The following is a 22,709-nucleotide window of genomic DNA, read 5'->3' as shown; positions in this document are numbered from 1 at the left end:
TAAGAACATATTTATTAAACATGTACAGGATCTGAATGCAGAAAATTATACAAATTTTGGTGAAATTTATTAAACATGTACAGGATCTGAATGCAGAAAATCATACCAATTTTGGTGAAAGAAATCAAGGATCTAAATAAATAAATAAAGAGATATACTCATGGGAAATGCCAAATGAGTCATAAGCTGGAATCAAGATTGCCAGAAGAAATATTAACAACCTCAGATATGCAGATGACACCACCCTAATGGCAGAAAGCAATGAGGAACTAAAGAGCCTCTTGGTGAAGGTCAAAGAGGAGAGTGAAAAAGCTGGCTTAAAACTCAACATTCAAAAAACCAAGATCATGGCATCTGGTCCCATCACTTCATGGCAAATAGATGGGGAAAAAATTGCGACACTGACAGATTTTATTTTCTTGGGTTCCAAAATCACTGCAAACAGTGACTGCAGACACAAAATTAAAAGATGCTTGCTCCTTGGAAGAAAAGCTATTGACAAACCTAAACAACATACTAAAAAGCAGAGACATTGCTTTGCCAACAGAGGTCCATATAGTCAATGCTGTGGTTTTTCAGTAGTCATGTACAGATGTGAGAGTTGGACCATAAAAAAGGCTGAGAGCCAAAGAACTGATGCTTTCGAACTATGATTCTGGAGAAGACTCTTGAAAGTCCCTTGGACTGCAAGGATATCAAACAAGTCAATCCTAAAGGAAATCAATCCTGAATACTCATTGGAAGGACTGATGCTGAAGCTGAAGCTCCAATACTTTGGCTACCTGATGCGAAGAGCTGACTTATTTGGAAAAGACCCTGATACTTGAAAAGATTTAAGGCAGGAGGAGAAGGGGATGACAGAGAATGAGATGGTTGGATGGCATCACCGATGCAATGGACTTGAGTTTGAGAAAACTCTGGGAGATGGTGAAGGACAGGGAACCTGGCCTGCTGCAGTTCATGGAGTTGCAAAGAGCTGGACATGACTTAGCGACTGAACAGCAGCAATAACAACTGTGTTCATGGACTGAAATATTAAACATATAAATGATGTCCATTCTCACCCAAACTGATCTGTAAGTTTAACACTTGCTAGCAAGCATTTTGTACCCATAGACAAGTTTATCCTAAAATTTGTACAGATGAACACCAGCCCTAGAATAGCTAAATAAATGTTGAATAAGAAAAATAAAGTGTGAGGAATCACTCTAACCAATAGTAACATATACTCTATAGCTACAGTAATCAAAATAGTGTGATATTGGAGAGAGGATGGATAGACACATAGACCAAAGCAACAGAAGAGAGAACATCAAAATAGACCCACAGAAATATGCTCCACTGGTTTTTGACAAAGATGAAAGAAAAAAAATTCAAGGGAGGAGGGATAGCTTTTTTAAACAAACTGTGCTCTAGCAATTGGGCATTTTTAGTCAAAAATTGAACCTGGATTTAAACCTCCAAACCCTACATAAATATGAACTCAAAATGGACTACAGACTTAAATGTGAAATAAAACTTTAAAAAATTTAAAAGAAAACATAGGAGAATATCTTTGAGACCTAAGGCCTGGTAAAAAGTTCTGACATATAATACCAGAGCCATGATCCATAAATAAATTGGACCTCGTCAAATCAAAAATTGTGCTGTGAGAAAGCCCTTGTTAACAGAATGAAAATACAAGCTACAGATTGGGTGGAAAAATATTTGCAAACCATCTATCCAACAAAAGAGTCATATCTAGAATATATTATATAGAACTCACGAAACTTAATAATAAAAACAAGCAGTTCAATTAGAACATGACAAGACATTTAGCTAAGGAGGATATATGGGGTTTCCCAGGTGGCGCTAGTTTTAAAGAACCCACTTGCCAATGCAGGAGACATAAGAGATGTGGGTTTGATCCATGGATTCCCTGGAGGAGGGCATGGCAACCCACTCCAGTATTCTTGCCAGGAGAATCCCATGGACAGAGGAGCCTGGCAGGCTACAGTCCATAGGGTCGTGAAGAGTCAGACACAACTGAAGCGACTTAGCGTGCATGCACAGACAATATACAGATAGAAAATAAGCACATAAAAAGATTTTCGCCATTATTAGCCATAAGGGAAATATTGGGTTAGCCAAAAAGTTTCAATTAACTTTTAGGCTAACCCCAATATAAATTAAAACCACAATAAGATATCACAATACACCTATCATAAGGGCTAAAATTTTTAAAAATAGTGATAACATCAAAGGCTGACAAGGATGTAGAGAAACAATATATTCAGAAATTGCTGACCCAGAGTGTAAAATGTTACAGCCACATTGGAAATTTTAACTGAGTCTTATGAAACTAAACAGGCACTTACCATACAGCTTAGAAATTGTACTCTTGGGCATTTATCCCAGATAAAGAGAAAATTTTGTTCACACAATAATCAGTGAACAAATATTCACAGCAGCTTTATCCCTAATAGTTCCAAACTGGAAGCCCTGGTGTCCTTCTTGGGTAGGAGGGATACAAATTCTGGTGCAACCATGCAAAGGAATACTAACTTAGCAATAAAAGCAGTGAACTATTGACACTTGACATTTCTAGCAACTTGGATGACTCTCCAAAGAAAAATGAGAAAAAAAATCCCAGACTGAGTGAAAAAGCCAATCTCCAAAGTAAAAGAAAGAAAGAAAAAAAAAACCCAATCCCAAAAAGTTACATCCTATAAGATTCCATTTTTACAACATTCTCAAAAAGACTAAATTATAGAAATAGACAGCAGATTAGTGGTTGTGAAGCATTAAGGAAGGCGAACAGGAGAGAAGTGGGTGTGGTCAAAAAAAAGGGCAACATGAGGGATCCTTATAGTTATGAAACTGTTCTGTATCTTGACTGTGATGGTGGATGCATGAATGCACATATGTGATAAAACTGCATAGAACAATTCACAAACACACACACACAAACGAAAAAGTAAATTGGGGAAATCTGAACAAGATCGGTAGATTGTGTCAATGTCCTGATTTTGATATTGCACCATACTGCAGTTTTGAAAGATGTGGAAAACTGTGGAAAATTGGGTAAAATGTACGCGGGATCTATTTTTTTCTTGCAACTGTATGTAAATCTACAGTTACCTCTAAATAAAAAGTTTCATTAAAAATTCAATTGCAGGGACTTCCCTGGTGGTTCAGTAGCTAAGACCCTGATCTCCCAGCGCAGGGGGACTCAGGTTCTATCCCTGGGTAGGGAATTAGATCCCACATGCCACAACGAAGACGGAAGATCCTGTGTGCCACAACTAAGACCTTGGTGCAGCCAAATAAATAAATTTTAAAAATAATTGCATTCTGTATATGGAAAGTGAACATGTGGAAACCAAAATTAAGCACACAGTACCATTTACAGCCATTCTAAAGGAAATGAAATAGATGAAACTCTAACAAAATATGTATAGGGTTGCTGAGTAAGTACAAAGAGGTGGCTCAAATCAGTTCTTTTGTGGTGTTGGAATATTTTTGTATCTTGATCATAGTGGTGGTTGCATGAATCCTGACATGGGATAAAATTGCTAGAGCGATACAGGCACACATACACACAAATTAATGCAGGTTAGAAAAATGGAGAAACCCGAATTGGGCCTGTAGTCTAGTCAAGAGTAATATACCAGTGTCAGTTTCCTAGTTTTAATATTATACTGCATCTATAGAACATGTCACCATTGGGGTACGTGGGTAAAAGGCACAAGGTCTTTTTTGTGCTATTTGTGCAACTTCCCTGAGTCTATAATTATTTCAAAATAAAATGCTAAAGATAAATGAGATGTGGCCAAGAAGAGGTTTCAGAAATGATTGGAGGGAACAGGCTCTGCACATGAATGAGGCAGGATCCAGTCTAGGAAAAAAACAAAAAAAAAAGGTTTCTATGTAGCTTAAATCTATATTCATGTGGCCCCTTCTGTTTCAAATATTTTTGTTGTATTATACAAGTAATAGTTACAGATACACAAATGGATATACATACATATACACGAAAAACAAAAAGTATGTCTTTCTTCCTACTTCCTTAACCAGAGTAAATGATGTTCAATAATGTGACATTTATCTACCCTGATTTTTTTTATGCATTCGTATTCATGCATGGTTATATTGTTGTGATCCAATAACCTAGTGCCTCTCAAACTCTCTCTTCTCCAGGACAACTGCTCAATCAGTGTATATGAATCTGCTGGGTTTCTTAAACATTTATACAGATGTCACAGAGATATTCAGTATGACTGAACAGGCATTCTGAGAGGAATTAGTAAGGTATTAACTTAGGCCAGCCCTCCTTGTGAAAACTGGGATGAAATCTTTTGCAGACGGCTTTTTAAAAGTCCTGACTACAATGAAGCAAGCACATTTCAATAATTCTGAAAATGTCATGGACTTTGAATTGGATTTGGTTTAGATAAACATTAGGTGAAACCACGAAAGGGCTTTAAAACCCAAGAGCAGATAAACAGCAATGAATGAGGGCAAATGTACAGCTGAGAAGACCTTGCGCAGCATCCAGGGCAAAGACAGACTAAGAGGAGTGCATAGAAATCACCATGGGATGAAAGGTAAGGACAATGGGGGTAAAGGAGCATTCACGAAATACACATGAACGGGGGGAAAATGAGCATGTAGGTTTGGTGAAATTCCACAGTGCAGTTACCAGAAAAAAACATGAATTAAAAGTGCAGTGGCTAGCTGGCCAGATTTTCTGCGGAGACAGTGAGGGAAAGGGGATGGTGTAAACGGATAAAGAGCTCCGGGTGGGCCTTCCTTGCAGAATAGCGCATTCTGCAAAAGGATCCCAGGAGGGCAGCACTTGACAAAAAAAGCTTTCAGGCCCTCCGGCTCTCTTGGGAGTCCGGGAGGAGGCGGGGCTTTGCGGAGGGGCAGGTACCGGGGTTTGGGCTGAGTCGTTGGCAGCAGCTCTGTGGTACCGGACAAGGGGCAGGGCCATGCTAGGGGCGGAGCTGCGCAGGCGGTCGCCAATGTGCGTGCAGGCGAGGGGGCGGAGCTGTCCCTAGGCAGCTCAGGTGGGGCCTTGGCTGTGGCGGAGGAGTCATCGGGAGCCCAGCCCCTGAGGGGAGACTGAAGGCGGGGCGCGGCGGAACAGGGCGGGGTGGGACGCGACTGCTGTTGGCCAGCGGCTCCAGGCCTCGCGTCCACCTGTCCGCCAGCTCGTGCTGCGGTCGGTCCGCGGGGCCCGCGCCGGCCCGGGCCCATGGCGGCGTCGGGGGCTTTGTCTGCGGCGGCGGCGGCAGCGGCCATGTCGGGCGTGGCAGTGCGGCTGGCGCGCTCAGCCGCGATCCGCAGCTCGTACGGTGCCTTCTTCAAGGGGCTCAACGCGCACCTTGATCACCTTCTTCGACCTGGCTTAGCGTCTGCGCATGAACTTCCCCTATTTCTACATCGTGGCCTCGGTGATGCTCAACGTGCGCCTGCAGGTGAGGATCGAGTGAACGCCCGCTACCACCTCCGCCCGGCCGCGACGGCAGGGGCATCAGCATGAAGGATCACTGGGCCGGGGGCCGCCGGGACGCTCCGGGGGACGAGGAAGGAGCGGATCAGGCCTCTGAGCCCTAGACCTCCGCCGAGGACACAGCCACCGAGCCCTGGCTCTGGCCAGCCACTTCGCGGCCGGTGACGAACTGCATTGAAACTCTCAAAACGGGCCCTTTGCATCGAACTCGAGAAAAGTATCTGAGTGCAGCCGACCTGTTGCCTCACTTTGGCCGAAGGGGGGAGCAGAAGGAAGAAATTCTTCAGTAGGAACATGAATGACTGACCCCGACCGAAAAGGTAGGAGGCCAGAGGTTGGACTTGCGGGCTGGAGGGAGGTGGTCGCCATGACATCTAGATGTCCAGGCTGCTGGGTGGCTTGGGGAGATGAGGAAGGGACCTGAGGAAACCCGCCTGGAAAGCTGCCTGGCCGAGAGCAGGCAAGGCAGGGTGCATGCAGGCCCTCTGGACTCCCTTGTCATATATCCAAGATGGGGATGAGGGGCAGCTGCCTGGGCATCTCCGAGGGTCACCCCATCACCTCGGCCCACGGCCACGGTAGTGTCGCCTGAACACAGGGGAATAGAGGGAAATGGCCCTGGAGAGGCCCGGAAAGCTCTGGAAGAGAGCGGATGCTGGCCCCCTTGTCCTCCACCCCTCGAGAGGCAGCCTGGACGGATGGTTGTGTTCTTGGCCCAAGCCCAGGTCTGTCTCTTTCTCAGCCCTTCACAAGACTTCCTCCTGGCGGGTCTCTGGGACTGCTCTCTGCCTGCTCCTGCTGTCTATCTTGCTCCTATCCACCCTCCAAAGCTTTGCATCAGGGGACAGGGAAGAGGGAAAGACGTGTTCCTCCCAGCCCTGCCCCATCTCAGCCACGCTCCCTCCACCTCCTATCAGTGCCTTCCTGGTGCTACAGAATGCGCTGCTCCAGTCCTGGACAGCCTCCAGCAGCCCCTGTGTCCCAAAGGATTTGGGAAAGTGGGGGTCTCCTTGAGTGGAGGGCAGCTGTCAGGCTGGGATGGGAGAGCAGATGGAGAAGAGGCTTGTAGGGTAGGCGACAGTTGGGGAGACAGGGATGTCTTTGGGTGAGGAGGCAACTCTCAAGTCCCAATGTTTTTCTTGTAAGAACTGGTGTTATAGAAGGTGAACTGCCCCTTCTGTGGTCAAGAGAATCAAATCCCTGCCTGGGGCACCCCTGCCCCTAGAGTTGCCTGGGGAGCGCCCGAGAGAAGGGACTGACCCCTCGAGGAGAGGCAGGGCCTTCCAGGTGGAGAGCCCAAGGGGAGGGGTGGCCTGGTGATCCAGTACTGGCATGAGGGAGGAAGGATGGTGCTAGAGACACTCTGGTGGAGCTCTGTTCTCCCCACCTGCTGGGCTCTGGGAAGGGAGACATTTGCCCTTGTCACATAGATCAGAAGTGGGGGAGCTGAACCTGCCTCCGGGCCTGAATTCCCCACCTGCCCCCCAGTCTCTGGGAGACCTGGCACAGTGGGATGGGGGAAGGGAGCACAGGCTCCCAAGGGACCTAGAGAGAAAGGCCCGTGGCAGGGAAGGTGGGGTGTATGGCAAGTCACGGGGAAGAACCAGGGGACAGTCTAAGCTGAGATGGTCACAGGAGAGATGAGTCCCAGAACCCCTGGGGAGCAAGGTATTCACACACAGTCAGGCCTTCCCACCCCAACCCAAGCCCCACGCAAGGCTTAACCAGGGGTTCCTTGGTGTTGAGTGGCACAGGCCTCTCAGTTTGGGTAGGAGTGTTGGCTGGCTCCTGGGGCCGAGTGTAATAGGAGGGAAGGGATACAAGTGGGTGGGGTGGAGCTGAGACCCACGCATGACCCCATGTCTCTGTCTCCAGGCTGCCCCTCCTGCTAGGATCACACAGGAGCATCTGCTCTGGATGGGCCTGCAGCGGTCCTGGCTGTGCTGCTGACTGGTGCACCAGGAGCGGCACTGAGGGGAGCCGGGAGAGGCCCTGGCCCTCACCCCCATCCCACATCCACATCTGCCCCCTCACTGATTGCTTGCGGTCCTGGTCCTCAGTTCCTGGGACTAAGAACCACAGCAGCCTGGTTGCCCCTGGGACAGAGGGGCTGAGCCTCACACCATGTGCCCTTCTCAGCCACCCAGGGCCCGGCTGAAGAGCTCTGCCTGCCTCACCCTGAGGCCTGAGGCTGCACCCAGGCTACCACATGCCCCCCGCAGATTCCCACAGACGGAAGGGCGCTGATGGCTTCCTCCCTTGTGCCAAGTTGCCTGGAAACCCCTGGTCCTGGTGGCCCCTCCTCCACCCCAACTGTGTCCCTCCAGGACCACTTCCGGGAGACTGCCAGCCTTTGGACTGCATCCCTGGAGTTCTGAGAGACTGTGACTTGGGCTGCAGGGGAGGAGAGGAGCGGAGGACCAGGGGCCTCCTTGGGGCTGATGCATAAATGGGCCCTTTTCAAGTTTGGATCTCACCCTCTGGGTGACTGGATCCCCAGCTGCAGCCTCTTCCTGGGCCAGCCTAAGAGGGCCTGAGGAGGGCACTAGGGAGGGTCTTTACTTAATATGTGCATGCCTGTGTGTGAATGTGTGTGTGAGTGTGCATGTTGAGTGCATGTGTGAGTGTGGGATGTGTGTGGGCATGTATGTGCGAGTATGTATGCACATGCATGAGGGCTTGAGTGTGTGAGTGTGTGAGGGGGTGTGTGGATGAGTGTGTGGGTATGAGTACAGATGCATGAATGCACAGATGTTTGTGTGTGAATGTGCGGATGTGAGTGTGTGTGTGTGTGAATACACGTGTCAGTGTGCATTTGTGAATGGGTGTGTGTCTGTGCACAAGTGTGTGATTGCTTGTGCACACACAAGTGACTATGCGCTGCAGAGGGTGCAGAGCTGTTTAGCTGGTGTGCAGTGCAGGACGGGCTCCCTGTCCTTCCCGGGCTCGTGGCTCTGTTGGAGCTGCCTGGGCCCTGGGAGGCTGCTTCCCAAAGTGGAGAAAGTATGTTGGAGATTCAGGGGCCCCGGGCTCAGAGACCCCTCGTCACCTGCAGAGAATCCCCGCTCCTTGTGGGGCCCTGGCTGGGGCTGTCCGCCCCCAAAGATGTTGGCCGTGGGAGGGGCGGGGACACGTCCTCAGCACGTGCTCCTGCCACTGCTCTTCTTACCGTTTTGATCTTGAGTCGTTGGCTGCTTCTGCTCTCCCGTCTCTTCCTCATCTCCCGACTGGGCCCCTGCTGCTCTCTTTGCACTTTATTTGCAGTCTGGTTTTCAGGCAGTGGAGCTTACACACAATCACTGACTTGAATAAGACCACTGCTCCTTTTCTGTGTGTGATGAACTCTGCACCAGTCAGCGCAGTCTGGTCAGAGAAATGTTCTTGTTTCCAGTGTTGTCACATCTTGTGTCTGTCTAAGTTAATAAAAAATATTCTTTGAATTGAATAAAATGAAAACTGGAGGCCTCTTGTTTCTGGTGTGGTGCCCCCTTGGAGGAGGGGGGCTGGGGGTGAGCTCACCCTACTCTGGCGGCCAGAAGCTGGGGCAGGGGAGCATCCTGAGGGCTATAAGTGGGTGGGGTCATGGCAGGGATGGTGGCCTGTTCAGAAGATGCTCTGAGACAGGACTTGACTTGGAGCGCTGCTCCCATGATGAGAAGTCAGCAGCACAGGCCTGGCCTAAGATGAAGCGATTGTCCCAGTTTGTCCCATTCACAAACTATTTGAATAACCATACAGCTAAGCGTTTTCTTTATTTTAAAGCCTGGTGTTAGAAAGCACTTAATTCAGTTGAACCCCAAGGATGGGCTGGGGTAGGTGAGGTGAAATGGACCGTCTGCAGATCACTTTGTGTCACCCGGAGGCCCCTCTGCAGCAGCAGGTGGCAGGGACCCATCGCTTCCCTGGCAGCCAGGTTGGTGCTCGTTTTGAAGAAGATCAACGTTGGGGACCAGAGACCAGCTTCCCTTCCCTCCACCTTAGACTCAAGCTGTCCCATCACAGGGCCCGGGGTGGGGACTCCGAGACTGCTGCAGAGGGAGCGGGGGTGGTGGTCAGAGGCTGTGGGAGGGAGGCCTGCAGAGAAGCACAGCACCCACCTCAGAGGGAGGAAGGTAGGGCCCTCTTCTGCGCACAGAAACAGAAACGTCAGGTCGTGGGGTGGCTGAGACCTGTGCTTAAGCAGAGTCCCACGACAGGACCAAGGCTCTGAGCTACTGGCAGATCTTAAGGCCTGGCCCTGACATTCCCTGAGGGTCCTGTCACCACACTGGAGGGACTCATTCTCTGCTCCCCATCCTCCCTGTCTGCCTCCTGACTCTGCCCACCCTTAGACCAGGATCCAGCTCAGACCCCACCTCCACACCTGCATTCACCTACCCAGGCAGGGAGGAAGAGCACACAGCCTCCCCAGCCCTTATCTGGGCACCCTCTGCACCCCCAAGAGATGATTGTTTGCTCTCCCTCCTTAGCCTCAGCCTCTGGTCTCAGCCAGACCTCTCCTGCTCTGTCTTCCTGCCACCTCCTGCTCTGCTCTTTCACTTCCACCACCCTGAGCTAAGGGCTGACTCAGCATCTGGGCCCAGGCACAGCCTGTGGCTTCTGGTCCAGTGTTCTCGCTGCCTCTGGGTCTCCTTCTTGGCACCCATGATTTTCCTGGGCCTGAGGCTGCTTCTGAGCCTGCACCCTGCACCCCGTCCAGCTCTCAGCTCCCTGCACCCACTTGCCCAGCCCCTCCAGGGAGGCCCATTCCAGCCCTTCTGCTGCCCCCCACACCCAACCAGGCAGGAGGAAGATGCCCAGACAGTGCCTACCCATGAAAGCCAGCACAGTGGGGCTTCCCCTCTGGCCAGAGCGCCTCCTGGGGCCTATGACCGACTTTCCCAACCTCCACAAACAGTAGGCCTCCATGGGCCACAGCTCCCCACCAAGGCACTGGGTATCCCCCCCCAACCCTGTGCACTCAGAGACAATCTCACTCCCCACTGCCCCGCTGACAGTGGCAGAAGCTCCTGATTATCTTGAGGCTGTGTTCCACCTCAGCACTGGGAACCAGGCTGAACCTGGGAGCCTCTGCCTCTTCTGCAGAGCAGTCCCCAAGGCTACCTCAGGCCAGCTTCTCCCTTGCCTGGTCACCAAGCCCTTCTCGAGGCTTCCCTCAGTGGCTGCCATGACAGCCCTCCCTCTCTGTGGCCACCACAGGGTCCATCTGCAGCAGCCGCCACTGCTCATCCACCCACAACACCCCTTACCCAGAAATCCGAGGTCTCCTCTGGAATCCCTCCTTCCCCTGCCTCCCACACCCCAATTTATGCCACACATCCCCTGTAGCTCATTAACATTCACCCTGATAATGGGGTCACAGTGGCACCCAGAGGGCCTCAGGGAAGGCGATTCTTCAGAGACCCTCAGCCGCTCATTTGGCAAGACATATTTCCTGGGCTCCTCTCCATGCCCGACCCCAAAGTAGGCCCTGAGCACTGAACCCATGGACCAGACAGAGGAGCCCACACAGACCATGTGAGAGCATAATAGGTGCAGGGCTCATGGGAGGGTTCAGTCAGGAGGAATGCGACCCCTCGTGTACCCAGGAAGTAATCTGGGATGTCGTTGCTATGGCCAGCTCCAGGTCCAAGGTTAACTCAGAGCAGCTTGGCCACCCGGAGCAGCAGAGCCATAGGTGACTTTCCCAGTTCCCAGAGACTGGCAGCCAAAGATTGCATTTTTACATGGTGTAGATTAAAAAGAAATGTCAGGACACATGTGGCAGGAATTCCAATGAATGCCCCAGACACAACTGGAAGGTAATTCCATCGATGTTCTCGAGGCAATTGTTCTGGAAAGTCTTATCGAAAGTTGTTTCCAGGTGAATACCACGGCAGATCAGAGCACTTTTTAAAGCATTTTTTATTCAGATGTTGTGCACATCCTTAACCCAGACCCCGTGGAGTGTTCTCCATCCTGCTTTTCCTACCTCTCTCTACAACAGGGTTTTGCACCCAGGAGTACAGAGGGCAGAGCCCCAGTCCAGGAATGAAAGGCCGGGTGGGTTCCAGCTCCACAGATCACCAGCTCTGGGCATGTGGGCATGGCACCGTGCCTCCCTGCACCCGTTTCCTGGCCTACAGGCACAGTAGTGCAGGCCCCAGGGAAGCAACTTCTCAGTTCTTTTTGATAGTTTGAGACCAGTAGACTATTTTCTCTATGTTTCTGTTTTCTCATTTTCTATGACTTCATGATGATGGCAAATCTCCATGTACATGCCACCTGCGAAATACTGCAGTTTGACCTTGCCTTGCCGGGCGCCTTTTCTGCAAGGTCAAATTTAACAGAAAGCCAGTCTCTGTCACCCTGGGAATCCCAGTCATAGCTAAAGCAGAGGCTCTACAACCTCATCTTGACACCCATTCCTCCCACTCCCTTTCTGTGCCCCAAGACCTCTCTTCTCATCCCCTTAGCATCTATGTCGTTTTTTTTAGAAATGTCTGTTTAGCTTTTCTGCCCATTTTTTTCATTTTCTTATATTGAGTTTCCTGATTTGTTTGTATATTTTGGAAATTAAACCCTTGATAAATTAGGAGTATGGTATTAACGTATACACACTGCTGCTGCTGCTAAGTCACTTCAGTCGTGTCCGACTCTGTGCGACCCCATAGATGGCAGCCCACCAGGCCCTGCCGTCCCTGGGATTCTCTAGGCAAGAACACTGGAGTGGGTTGCCATTTCCTTCTCCAATGCATGACAGTGAAAAGTGAAAGTGAAGTCGCTCAGTCGTGTCCGACTCTTCTTGACCCCATGGACTGCAGCCTACTAGGCTCCTCCATCCATGGGATTTTCCAGGCAAGAGTACTGGAGTGGGGTGCCATCGCCTTCTCCCATATACACACTACTATATATAAAATAAACAAGGACTTACTGTAAAGCATAGGGAACGATATTCACTATTTTCTAATAACTCAGAAAAATTTTAAAAAGAATATACGTATATAAAACCGAATCACTTTGCTGTGCTCCTAAAACTAACACAATATTGTATATCAGCTGTACTACAATTTAAAAAACAAAGCTGACTGTATATGCATGACTGCTTCTGTCAATGAAGTTCTTGGTCACAAAATACCCACTGGGTTTTCTGATATAGTTCAAGGCATCCACCAGCTCTGGCCAGCCTTGGACTGGAGCATGGAGCCTTCACCAAGTTTTGGCAGAATTTGCTTTCTGTAATGAACAAACCATGAGGACGAGATATACAGGTTTTCAAGTTATAGGAGGTGCAAGATCTTGAGCAAATAAGAATCTATGAACTGACTATGTGCTTCAGATTTCTATGCACACCACAAGATTTGCAAATACATCTGGGATGCAGGGTACCCCCTTAAGTCACCAGGGACTTTTCAGAACACCAGCAGTACTGGAAATTGTCATTACCTCTTATACACCAGGCACGTGGTGCTTGGAGCAGACTTGGGAGGGGAAACTAGCTGGGTTCGAACCCAGACTCTTGACTGGAGTCACTTTGGCCAGGTCCTTCAGACTCTCTGGGCTTCCCTGGTGGCTGAGTGGTAAAGAATCTGCTTGAAACCCGCTTGAGAGGCGGGTTCGATCCCTGGGTCAGGAAAATCCTCTGGAGAACGGAATGGCTACCCACTTCAGCATTCTTGCCTGGAGAATTTCAAGGACAGAGGAGCCTGGCGGGCTATGTTCCATGGGGGTCATAAAGGGTAAGACAGGACTGAGCGACTGAGCACATTCAGATTCTCTGTCGTTCACTTCGTCTGCGAGATGGTGAGTAATTCCATGGTTCTCTGAGGAACATGTGAACCAGTACACATCAATCACTGAACAGTGAGCACGGTGACTGACTCGTGGAAGTGGTCTGTACACAAGACCCCATCTTTGTTAGTGATCAGCTCGATTCAGAGCTGGTCAGAAGAGCTGCTCAGTCTCAGGACATCAAAAGACAAGCTGCTCTTGCTGAAGCTGGGGAGGGGCTGGTGACTAGAGTCCTGCCTCTGGCCTCCACACCAGCAGAGAGCGCCCTTGAGCCACTTCTGTAGTGGACGCTTGCCTGCTACTCAAAGTGTGGTCCAGGGACCAGCTGCATCAGTATCACCTGGGAACTTGTCACTCTGAGGCCTCCACCACAGGCGTATTGAATTAGGACTTACACTTTCATAATAACTGGTGATTAGAGTTTGAAAGCACTACTCCCTGATATCTTGAGAGTCGAGAGGTTGACATAAGTAAACTGTATTTTAAATGAACTGAAAAAGGACGTACAGTGATGTACCCAAAACCACAAAACTAATGGGTGGGAGAGCCAAGATTAGCATCCAGGTTTCCTGACTTTCAGCTCAGGCTTTTCTGCACGATTCTGATCAGTTGCACCCTGTGGCAGATTCCCCTCTGGTCCCAGGGGACAAGTTCATGTCTTGTTTCTGCAACCAAGCCCCTGTCATATGTCCTTGCATCTAAATCCATGACTTGTGAGACTTCCTTGGTTATCCAGCAGTTAAGATTTCACCTTCCAGTGCTCCCTTGATGGTTCAGTGGTTGAGAATTATCCTGCCAGTTCACTGCACAAGGCTTCCATCTCTGGTCCAGGAAGATCCCACTTGCCACAGAGCAACGAAGCCAGGTAGCCACAACCGTTGAAGCCTTCTGGCACTAGAGCCTGTGCTTCGAAACAAGAGAAGCCACGGCAATGAAAAGCCCACGTACTGAAACCAAGAGTAGCCCTGGCTCGCTGTAGCCAGAGAAAAGACCCAGCACAGCCAAAATAAATAACTTAGGAACCGCAATGGCACCCCACACCAGTACTCTTGCCTGGAAAATCCCATGGACGGAGGAGCCTGGTAGGCTGCAGTCCATGGGGTCGCTAAGAGTCGGACACGACTGAGCGACTTCACTTTCACTTTTCACTGTCATGCATTGGAGAAGGAAATGGCAACCCACTCCAGTGTTCTTGCCTGGAGAATCCCAGGGACGGCGGGGCCTGGTGGGCTGCCATCTATGGGGTCGCACAGAGTCGGACACGACTGAAGCGACTTAGCAGCAGCAGCAGGAACCGATTACATTCTTCCGATTTCTGAGTGGAGCATCGCCACCTGCTGGTTGATCCCTTGAACTACATCAGAAAGCCCTAAAGGTGTTGTGTTGCCAAGGCCTTCAGCGACAGGGACAGTCATCCGTGCACAGCCAGTTTTGATAAGGGCAAGATAAGAAAGAGAAGAGAGGCCTTGGGACACACGAAGGGAGTGGGAGTAATATATGTCAACGTGAGTGTGCAGAGCCTCCTATAACTCGAAAACCCAGTGGAGCTGCGCCATCTACTGGTGGATTCTTTGAATTATATCAGAAAACCAGGGGGTGTTGTGTTGGCAATTCACATCACATCAATCAGTGGACACTGAGCACAGTGGCTGACACGCAGAAGCGGTCTATCCATGAGGACCCGTCTTCGTTAGTGATCAGCTTGATTCTGAGCTGGTCAGAAGAGCTGCTTAGTCTCAGGACGTCAAAACGGAGCACCGCGTCAAGGTCAAGGTCATAAACTCTCTATTTAGACACAGCAGCTCTACCACTTAACCAGGGCAGGCCACTCGGCCTTTCTGAGCCTCAGCTTCGTGACTGGTCAAATTGGCGTGGGTAGCACCCACCTGGCGACTGTCGTGGGTCCAGTGTGGCCGCGAGCATGGGTAAGGGCCTGGCTCGTCCTGGGACGGGTTCGGTGGGCGGCAACTTCTGTGTGAACCCGGCTGCGGGGGCGCCCCCACTGCACACCATCTGGAAACAACTCACTCCTTCCGCCTCATCTGTAGCTCCTTCACCCAGTTCTCATCTGCTTGCCCTCAGCTGCACAGAGTGGGTAGCCGAGATCCAAAGGAAGAAAAAAGAAAACAGGAAATGGAAGGGATTCTATTCATCAACCTTCCCTGGATTTGGGAAAGACAAAGCCACCCTGCGACTTTCAGGGTGTCCTACAGCTGAAACCCCCTCACAGCCTCCCCCTGCTGTCTCTTTGGTGTACCTGAACCTTTGGCCTCCCACAGCCAAAGGAGCAAGCCAGTTGGTACTACTACCTCTCCTTCTGGGTTCGGGGAGTGGGGCCGCTGGGAGGGCAACTGAAGGCTGAGAGCTCCGCTAGATTCCTGCCCTCCCTCGGTTCTGCCCTCTGCCTCCACCAATCCCTATCTATGCTTTTCCATCACCTGTGTGCTCCATGGAGCATACGGATTTGCTCAGCCTTTTATGCCACAGAGGACTTAAACCTGCAAAGTCAACCACATTGTTTTCCTCTGGAAGATTTATGGAACTGCAGACTATTATTTTTCACCTGGGGCTTCTGAGGTCCCCAGTTAAAATACATCTGTTCTGGCATCACTTTCCCTCAAGAATACTTTCTGCTTTCTAATTCGTGTTGGTATTTTACCCTGACCATTATAGTTCCCACTGTAGTTCTGATTGGCATTCTAGCTTGTAGATCAGTCTCTGGTGAGTATATCTTAATTTTTGACTCTTGCAAAAATGAGTTCATTACCCTGCAATATCAAGAACCAACCCTTAGTGGTAACCAAGCAGATTCACATCAGAGATCTAGCTGCTTTTGGCACACTCAAGTGTTCATAGCCAACTGTTCCAAGTTGAATTTGTCTTTTCTAAAAACCCAAAATACCCTTCTTTCCTTTTTTGGTTCCCTATCTTGTGTGGTGTCACCACCATCCACTCCAAAATCAGGAGTCGTCTCTTTACTGGCTGTGTCCTTCTCCCTCATGCATCCAGTTAGCAAGACTCTACTTCCTGTTGTTTCTTGAATCCATCCCCCATCAGCCTTGCTTCGGTTTAGATACAACTTATGTTGCTGTTGACTCTCTACAAGTTTCCTGTCACTGTCTACCCATTCCCAGGTTTTCAGCCCCACCCCAACCAATGCCAAGTTCACCCTCCTTCTCCTAGATAACATGGTTCATAAATATAGCCATCCCATTCTTCTCTCAATATCTTTCAACAAATCCCAAAGTTTAGGATGAAACTGCATCTCCAGAGCACCTCTGACCCCGTCTCGCTGATGCACATTGTGCACTGTGAGGTTTGTTTTCTTGCTCTCCAGAGACTAATGAGGTAAAAGAGCACTTCATGTGCACCAGGGCCTGCACTTGTAGCTTCTCGCCAAACAGATTGCATTTCACAAACTTCATGACAATGATCAAAACACATGGAAGTTGAAAAATAATACAGAGATACTGCATGTTCTCATCATCTATGAGCAATAAGTATCAACCCATACACAATCAGAATCGATCTCTGCCCCCTTCTCTTTCCTGCTGCTGCTGCTAAGTCACTTCAGTCGTGTCAGACTCTGTGTGACCCCTCAGATGGCAGCCCACCAGGCTCCCCCATCCCTGGGATTCTCCAGGCAAGAACATTGGAGTGGGTTGCCATTTCCTTCTCCAATGCAGGAAAGTGAAAGTGAAGTCGCTCAGTTGTGCCCGACCCTCAGCGACCCCATGGACTGCAGCCTACCAGGCTCCTCCGTCCATGGGATTTTCCAGGCAAGAGTACTGGAGTGAGGTGCCATTGCCTTCTCCGTCTCTTTCCTACCACCATGCAATTAATTCAAAATCAACCCTATATGAGTACGTGCAGGAAATTGCTTTCAAAGGTGAACTGGAAGGCCTTATGAATAACACTAAATAAGCAATTTTTGGATCTGTTGTATTCCTCCATTTTATTGGCTTGTAAGATAATTCAGACATCCTCGATGCAGGAATAATGTTTTCAGTTTCTAGGTCCATGAACAATACACAGCCTTATAGGAAAAGAAACTTTTGCAGGTGACTCCAGCCAATGCAAGTGAGTGTACTAGGCCATGTGGTGTGCTGTGTGATGGTGCTGTAGGGCATATCAGGTGGCTGTAAGAAGCCTATGTCAAGCCAATAGATGAGAGTCTTCCTGGCATATACTAGAGGAACAGCATGCTCTCTTCATCTTTTCATTGCCTCCCTGATACTAGATGACTAAATGCCCCACTGTGAGATACCAGGTCTCTCAAGCTGCCCTGCGTAACTGGTGATTTCTGAGGCTTAACAATTCATTAAGGAAAGAAAGAGAGTAAGTAAATAAATAGATCCCTATAAGAAATTATCCTTTGGGCCACAACACAAAGGCCACACATACATATTTGAGGACTATAAGAATGTTTAAGGAAATCTCCTGACCCTGCTAAGGTAAGGCAGAATTAGAGTGATTGGTATGCTCCTATGCATGGTCACAGAAGAAGTCAGGAGGTTCTGACACCAAAATCAAAGGAACAAAAGCAAAAAATAAGCAAGCAGGGCTATATTAAACTAAAAGGCCTCTGCCCAGCAAAGGAAACCATCAATGAAATGAAAAGGCAACTATTAAATGGGTCAAAATACTTGCATGTCATGTATCTGATAAGGGGCTAATATCCAAAAAAAATATGGGAACTTCCCTGGTGGCTCAGATGGTAAAGAATCTGCCTGCAACTCAGGAGATCCAGATTTGACCCCTGGGTAGGGAAGATCACCTGAAGGAAGAAATAGAATATGTAAACACCTCATACAACTCAAGAGCAGAAAAGTGAATAGTGCCATTAAAACTGGGCAGAGGATCCGAATAGAAATTTTCCCAAAGACATACAGATGACCAGTGTTACTCACTCACTTGTGTCTGACTCTTTGCAGACTCCATGGACTGTAGCTGGCCAGGCTTCTCGGTCCATGGACTTCTCCAGGCAAGAATACTGGAGTGGGTTGCCATTCCCTTCTCCAGCGGATCATCCCATCCTAAGGATCAAACCCAGGTCTCTCACATCGCAGGCAGATTCTTTACTTCTGAGCCACCAGGGAAGCCCAGATGGCCAACAGGTACATTAAAAGATGCTCTCACCACTATTATTCTACATAGTTTTGGAAGTCCTAGCTACAGCAATCAGAGAAGAAAAAGAAATAAAAGGAATCCAGACTGGAAAAGAAGAAGTAAAGCTCTCACTGTTTGCGGATGACATGATACTATACATAGAAAACCTTAAAGATACTATCAGAAAATTACTAGAGATAATCAGTGAATTTAGCAATGTTGCAGGATACAAAATCAATACACAGAAATCACTTGCATCCCTATACACTAACAATGAAAAATCAGGAAAAGAAATTAAGGAATGAATCCTATTCACCATTGCAACAAAAAGAATAAAATATATAGGAATAAACCTACCCGAGGAGACAAAAGAACTGTATCCTGTATACAGAAAATTATAAGACACTGATGAAAGAAATCAAAGATTAATAAAACAGGTGGAGAGATATTCCATGTTCCTGGGTAGGAAGAATCAATATTGTGAAAATGACTATACTACCAGAAGCAATATACAGATTCAATGTGATCCCTATCAAATTACCAATGGCATTTTTCACAGAACTAGAACAAAAATTTCACAATTCATTTGGAAACACAAAAGACCCCGAATAGCCAAAGTGGTCTTGGGAGAGAAGAATGGAGCTGGAGGAATCACCCTTCCTGACTTCAGATAATACTACAAAGCTACAGTCATCAAGACAGCATGGTACTGGCACAAAAACAGAAATACAGACCAATGGAAAAAGATCCAGAAATAAATTCATGCGTCTATCCATACCTCATTTTTGACAAAGCAGGTAAGAATATACAATGGGGCAAAGATAGCCTCTTCAATAAGTGGTGCTGGGAAAACTAGACAGCTACATGTACAGAATGAAATTAGAACACTTCCTAACACCACACACAAAGATAAACTCAAAAAGGATTAAAGACATACATGTAAGACCAGAAACTATAAAACTCTTAGAGGAAAACACAGGCAGAACACTTGATGACATAAATCAAAGCAAGATCCTCTATGATCCACCACCTAGAGTAATAGAAATAAAAACAAGAGTAAACAAATGGGACCTAATTAAACTTAAAAGCTTTTGCACAGCAAAGGAAACTATAAACAAGGTGAAAAGACAACCTTCAGAATGGGAGAAAATAATAGCAAATGAAACAACTGACAGAGGATTAATTTGCAAAATATATAAGCAGCTCATACAACTCAATACCAGAAAAACAAACAACCCAATCAAAAAGTGGGGAGAAGACCTAAACAGACATTTCTCCAAAGACATACAGATGGCTAACAAGTACATGAGAAGATGCTCAACATCACTTAGTATTAGAGAAATGCAAGTCAAAACTACAATGAGATATCACCTCACACTAGTCAGAATGGCCCTCATCAAAAAGTCTACAAACAATAAACCTGGAGAAAAAGTAACCCTCCTGTGCTGTTGGTGGGAATGTAAATTGATACAGCCACTATGGAAGATGGTATGGAGATTACTTAAAAAACCAGGAATAAAACCACCGTATGACGAAACAATACCACTCAGAGGCATATACCCTGAGGAAACCAAAATTGAAAAAGACACATGTACTCCACTGTTCATTGCAGCACTATTTACAATAGCTAGAACATGGAAGCAACCTAGATGTCCATTGACAGATGAATGGATAAAGAAGTTGTAGTACATATACACAATGGAATATTACTCAGCCATAAAAGGAATGCATTTGAGTCCGTTCTAATGAGGTGGATGAAACTAGAGCCTATCAGAGTGAAGTAAGTAGAAAGAGAAAAATAAATGTCGTACACTAATGCATATATCAAGAAGGTCAAGGTCAAGAAGCAACAGTTAGAATTGTACATGGAACAATAGACTGGTTCCAAAGCAGGAAAGGAGCATGTCAAGTCTGTATATTGTCACCCTGCTTATTTAACTTCTATGCAGAATACATCATGAGAAATGCCAGGCTGGATGAAGTACAAGCTGGAATCAAGATTGCTGGGAGAAATCTCAATAACCTCAGATATGCAGATGACACCACCTTTATGGCAGAGAGTGAGGAAGAACTAAAGAGCCTCTTGGTAGAAGTGAAAGAGGAGAAAGAAAAAGCTGGCTTAAAACTCAACATACAGGAAACTAAGCTCATGGCATCTGGTCCCATCACTTCATGGCAAATAGATGGGGAAACAATGGACACAGTGACAGACTTTATTTTCTTGGGCTCCAAAATCACTGCAGATGGTGATTGCAGCCATGAAATTAAAAGACGCTTGCTCCATGGAAGAAAATCTATGACCAACCTAGACAGCATGTTAAAAATCAGAGACATTACTTTGCCAACAAAGGTCCATCTAGTCAAAGCTATGGTTTTTCCAGTAGTCATGTATGGATGTGAGAGTTGGACTATAAAGAAAGCTGAGCGCTGAAGAATTGATGCTTTTGAACTGTGGTGTTGGAGGAGACTCTTCAAAGTCTCTTGGACTGGAAGGAGATCTAACCAGTCAATCCTAAAGGAATTCAGTCCTGAATATTCATTGACTGATGCTGATGCTGAAACTCCAATACTTTGGCCACCCGATGCAAAGAACTGACTCATTGGAAAACACCCTGATGCTGGGAAAGATTGAAGGCGGGAGGAGAAGGGGATGACAGAGGATGAGATGGTTGGATGGCATCACCGACTCAATGGACATGAATTTGAGTAAACTCCGGGAGTTGGTGATGGACAGGGAAGCCTGGCATGCTGCAGTCCATGGGCTGGGAAACAGTCGGACACGACTGAGTGATTGAACTGAATGCATATACCCGAAATCTAGAACGATGGTAACAAACAATTTATTTGCAGGACAGCAGTGGAGAAACAGACATAGAGAACAGACTAATGGACACAGGGAGAGGGGAGAAGAGGGTGAAATGTATGGAGAGAGTAACATGGAAACTTAAATTACCATATGTAAAATAGATAGGCAGTGGGAATTTGCAGTATGTTTCAGGGAAATCAAACAGGGTCTCTGTTTGAGACCCACAACCTAGAGTAGAGGGATGGGATGGGGAGGGAGATAGGAGGGAGGTTCAAGAAGTAAGGGACATATATATACCTATGGCTGATTCATTTTGAGGTTTGACTGAAAACAACAAAATTCTGTAAAGCAATTATCTTTTAATTAAAAATAAATAGAAAAAAAAAGATGCACTATGCTGTTAACCATCAGGGAAATGCAAATCAAAATGATAATGTGATATCACATCACACTTGTTAGAATGGCCATTATGAAAAAGAAGAGCTGTAACAAGTATTGACAATAATGTGAAGAAATATGAATCTTCCTACACCACTGGTGGAAATGTAATTGGTGCAGCCACTATGGAAAACAATATGGATGTTCCTCAGAAACAAACAAACAAAAAAATAGAGCTACCATATGATCCAGCAATTCCACTCCTGGGTACGTATCACAAAAGAAAAAGAAAAATGCTAGCTTGAAAAGATACATGCAAGCCCTTTCCCAAGTGTTTTGGAGGAGACAAACTCAGCTGGCAGAAGCATTTGTAAAATGCTTATGTTTTTCAGTAAGATATGTATGTTGAAAAAGCTCCCACTTGTAGATGTTATTATTTGTGATGACTACAAGCATGATTGATGAAGATATGGCTCTGGGTGTGCATCACACCAGGTACCGAGTGGGACTCTGGGCTCCGTAATCTGGGCATTGATGAGAGGTGGTGGGTGGCAGGGGGAGGGGTCTCCAGGCCGGAATTGAAGTTCTCCCCTGGTTAAGGTAAGAAAGGTGGTAGGTAATCTGACACCTTCCTATGTGAAGTGATCCTTTTGCCTACCACATGAGAGCCACAATACATGTTCAGATATTGTGGGGTGTTGGGCAGTTCCTGGTAGAGTGAGGCAAAGTTAGGGTGACCAGCACGGTTCTGCAGAACATCAGTGCAGAAGTCACAGGGAACAAAACCGGAACCAGTGAGCATGCAGTTCTGTCTGGGTAAGATGGTAATTGATGTGAATGGTAAGTCTCATAAGGATTTACCCTCTCCCCACTGCAGCCACTGTAATAGCCCCCATACAGATCTTATGAGGTCACCAAACTGATGTTGCTCCTACTTGGAATGTTTCCCTTGACGCCGGAGCAAAGAGGAGGCCCATATAATTGCTCTTAGGCACTAAAAAGGCATTCCAACAGGGGTCTTCACCTAGTCCCCAATTGAGCCCCCCTTCTGGTAAGCTTTCACTAGTGGTAAAGAACCCATCTGCCAATGCAGGAGATGTAAGAGACATGGGTTCCATCCCTGGGTCAAGAAGATCCGCTGGAAGAGGA

At 47.5% G+C, this 22,709-nt stretch overlaps 1 protein-coding gene and 1 pseudogene across 1 annotated transcript in view; both read left to right on the top strand.

Moving 5' to 3' along the window:
- Positions 1–5,109: 5,109 nt before the first annotated feature.
- On the top strand, positions 5,110–5,623 carry LOC147341340 (small integral membrane protein 10-like protein 2A; annotated as a pseudogene).
- Positions 5,624–5,656: 33 nt separating this feature from the next.
- LOC147341339 (zinc finger protein 75D-like) overlaps positions 5,657–22,709 on the top strand; it is a 31,765-nt gene continuing 14,712 nt past the window's right edge. The window contains exon 1 of the mRNA XM_086389192.1: positions 5,657–5,817. Coding sequence (XP_086245318.1) covers positions 5,796–5,817 — 22 coding nt within the window. The 5' untranslated portion in view covers positions 5,657–5,795. The remainder of the gene's footprint in view (positions 5,818–22,709) is intronic.

Source organism: Bos grunniens, chromosome X (genome assembly GCF_055505025.1).
Source record: "Bos grunniens cultivar Pamir isolate PY7600 chromosome X, Bosgru_T2T1.0, whole genome shotgun sequence".
Classification (NCBI taxonomy): Eukaryota; Metazoa; Chordata; class Mammalia; order Artiodactyla; family Bovidae; genus Bos; species Bos grunniens.
Note: the sequence above shows the minus strand (reverse complement) of the source record. Positions and strands in the feature narration are given on the sequence as shown.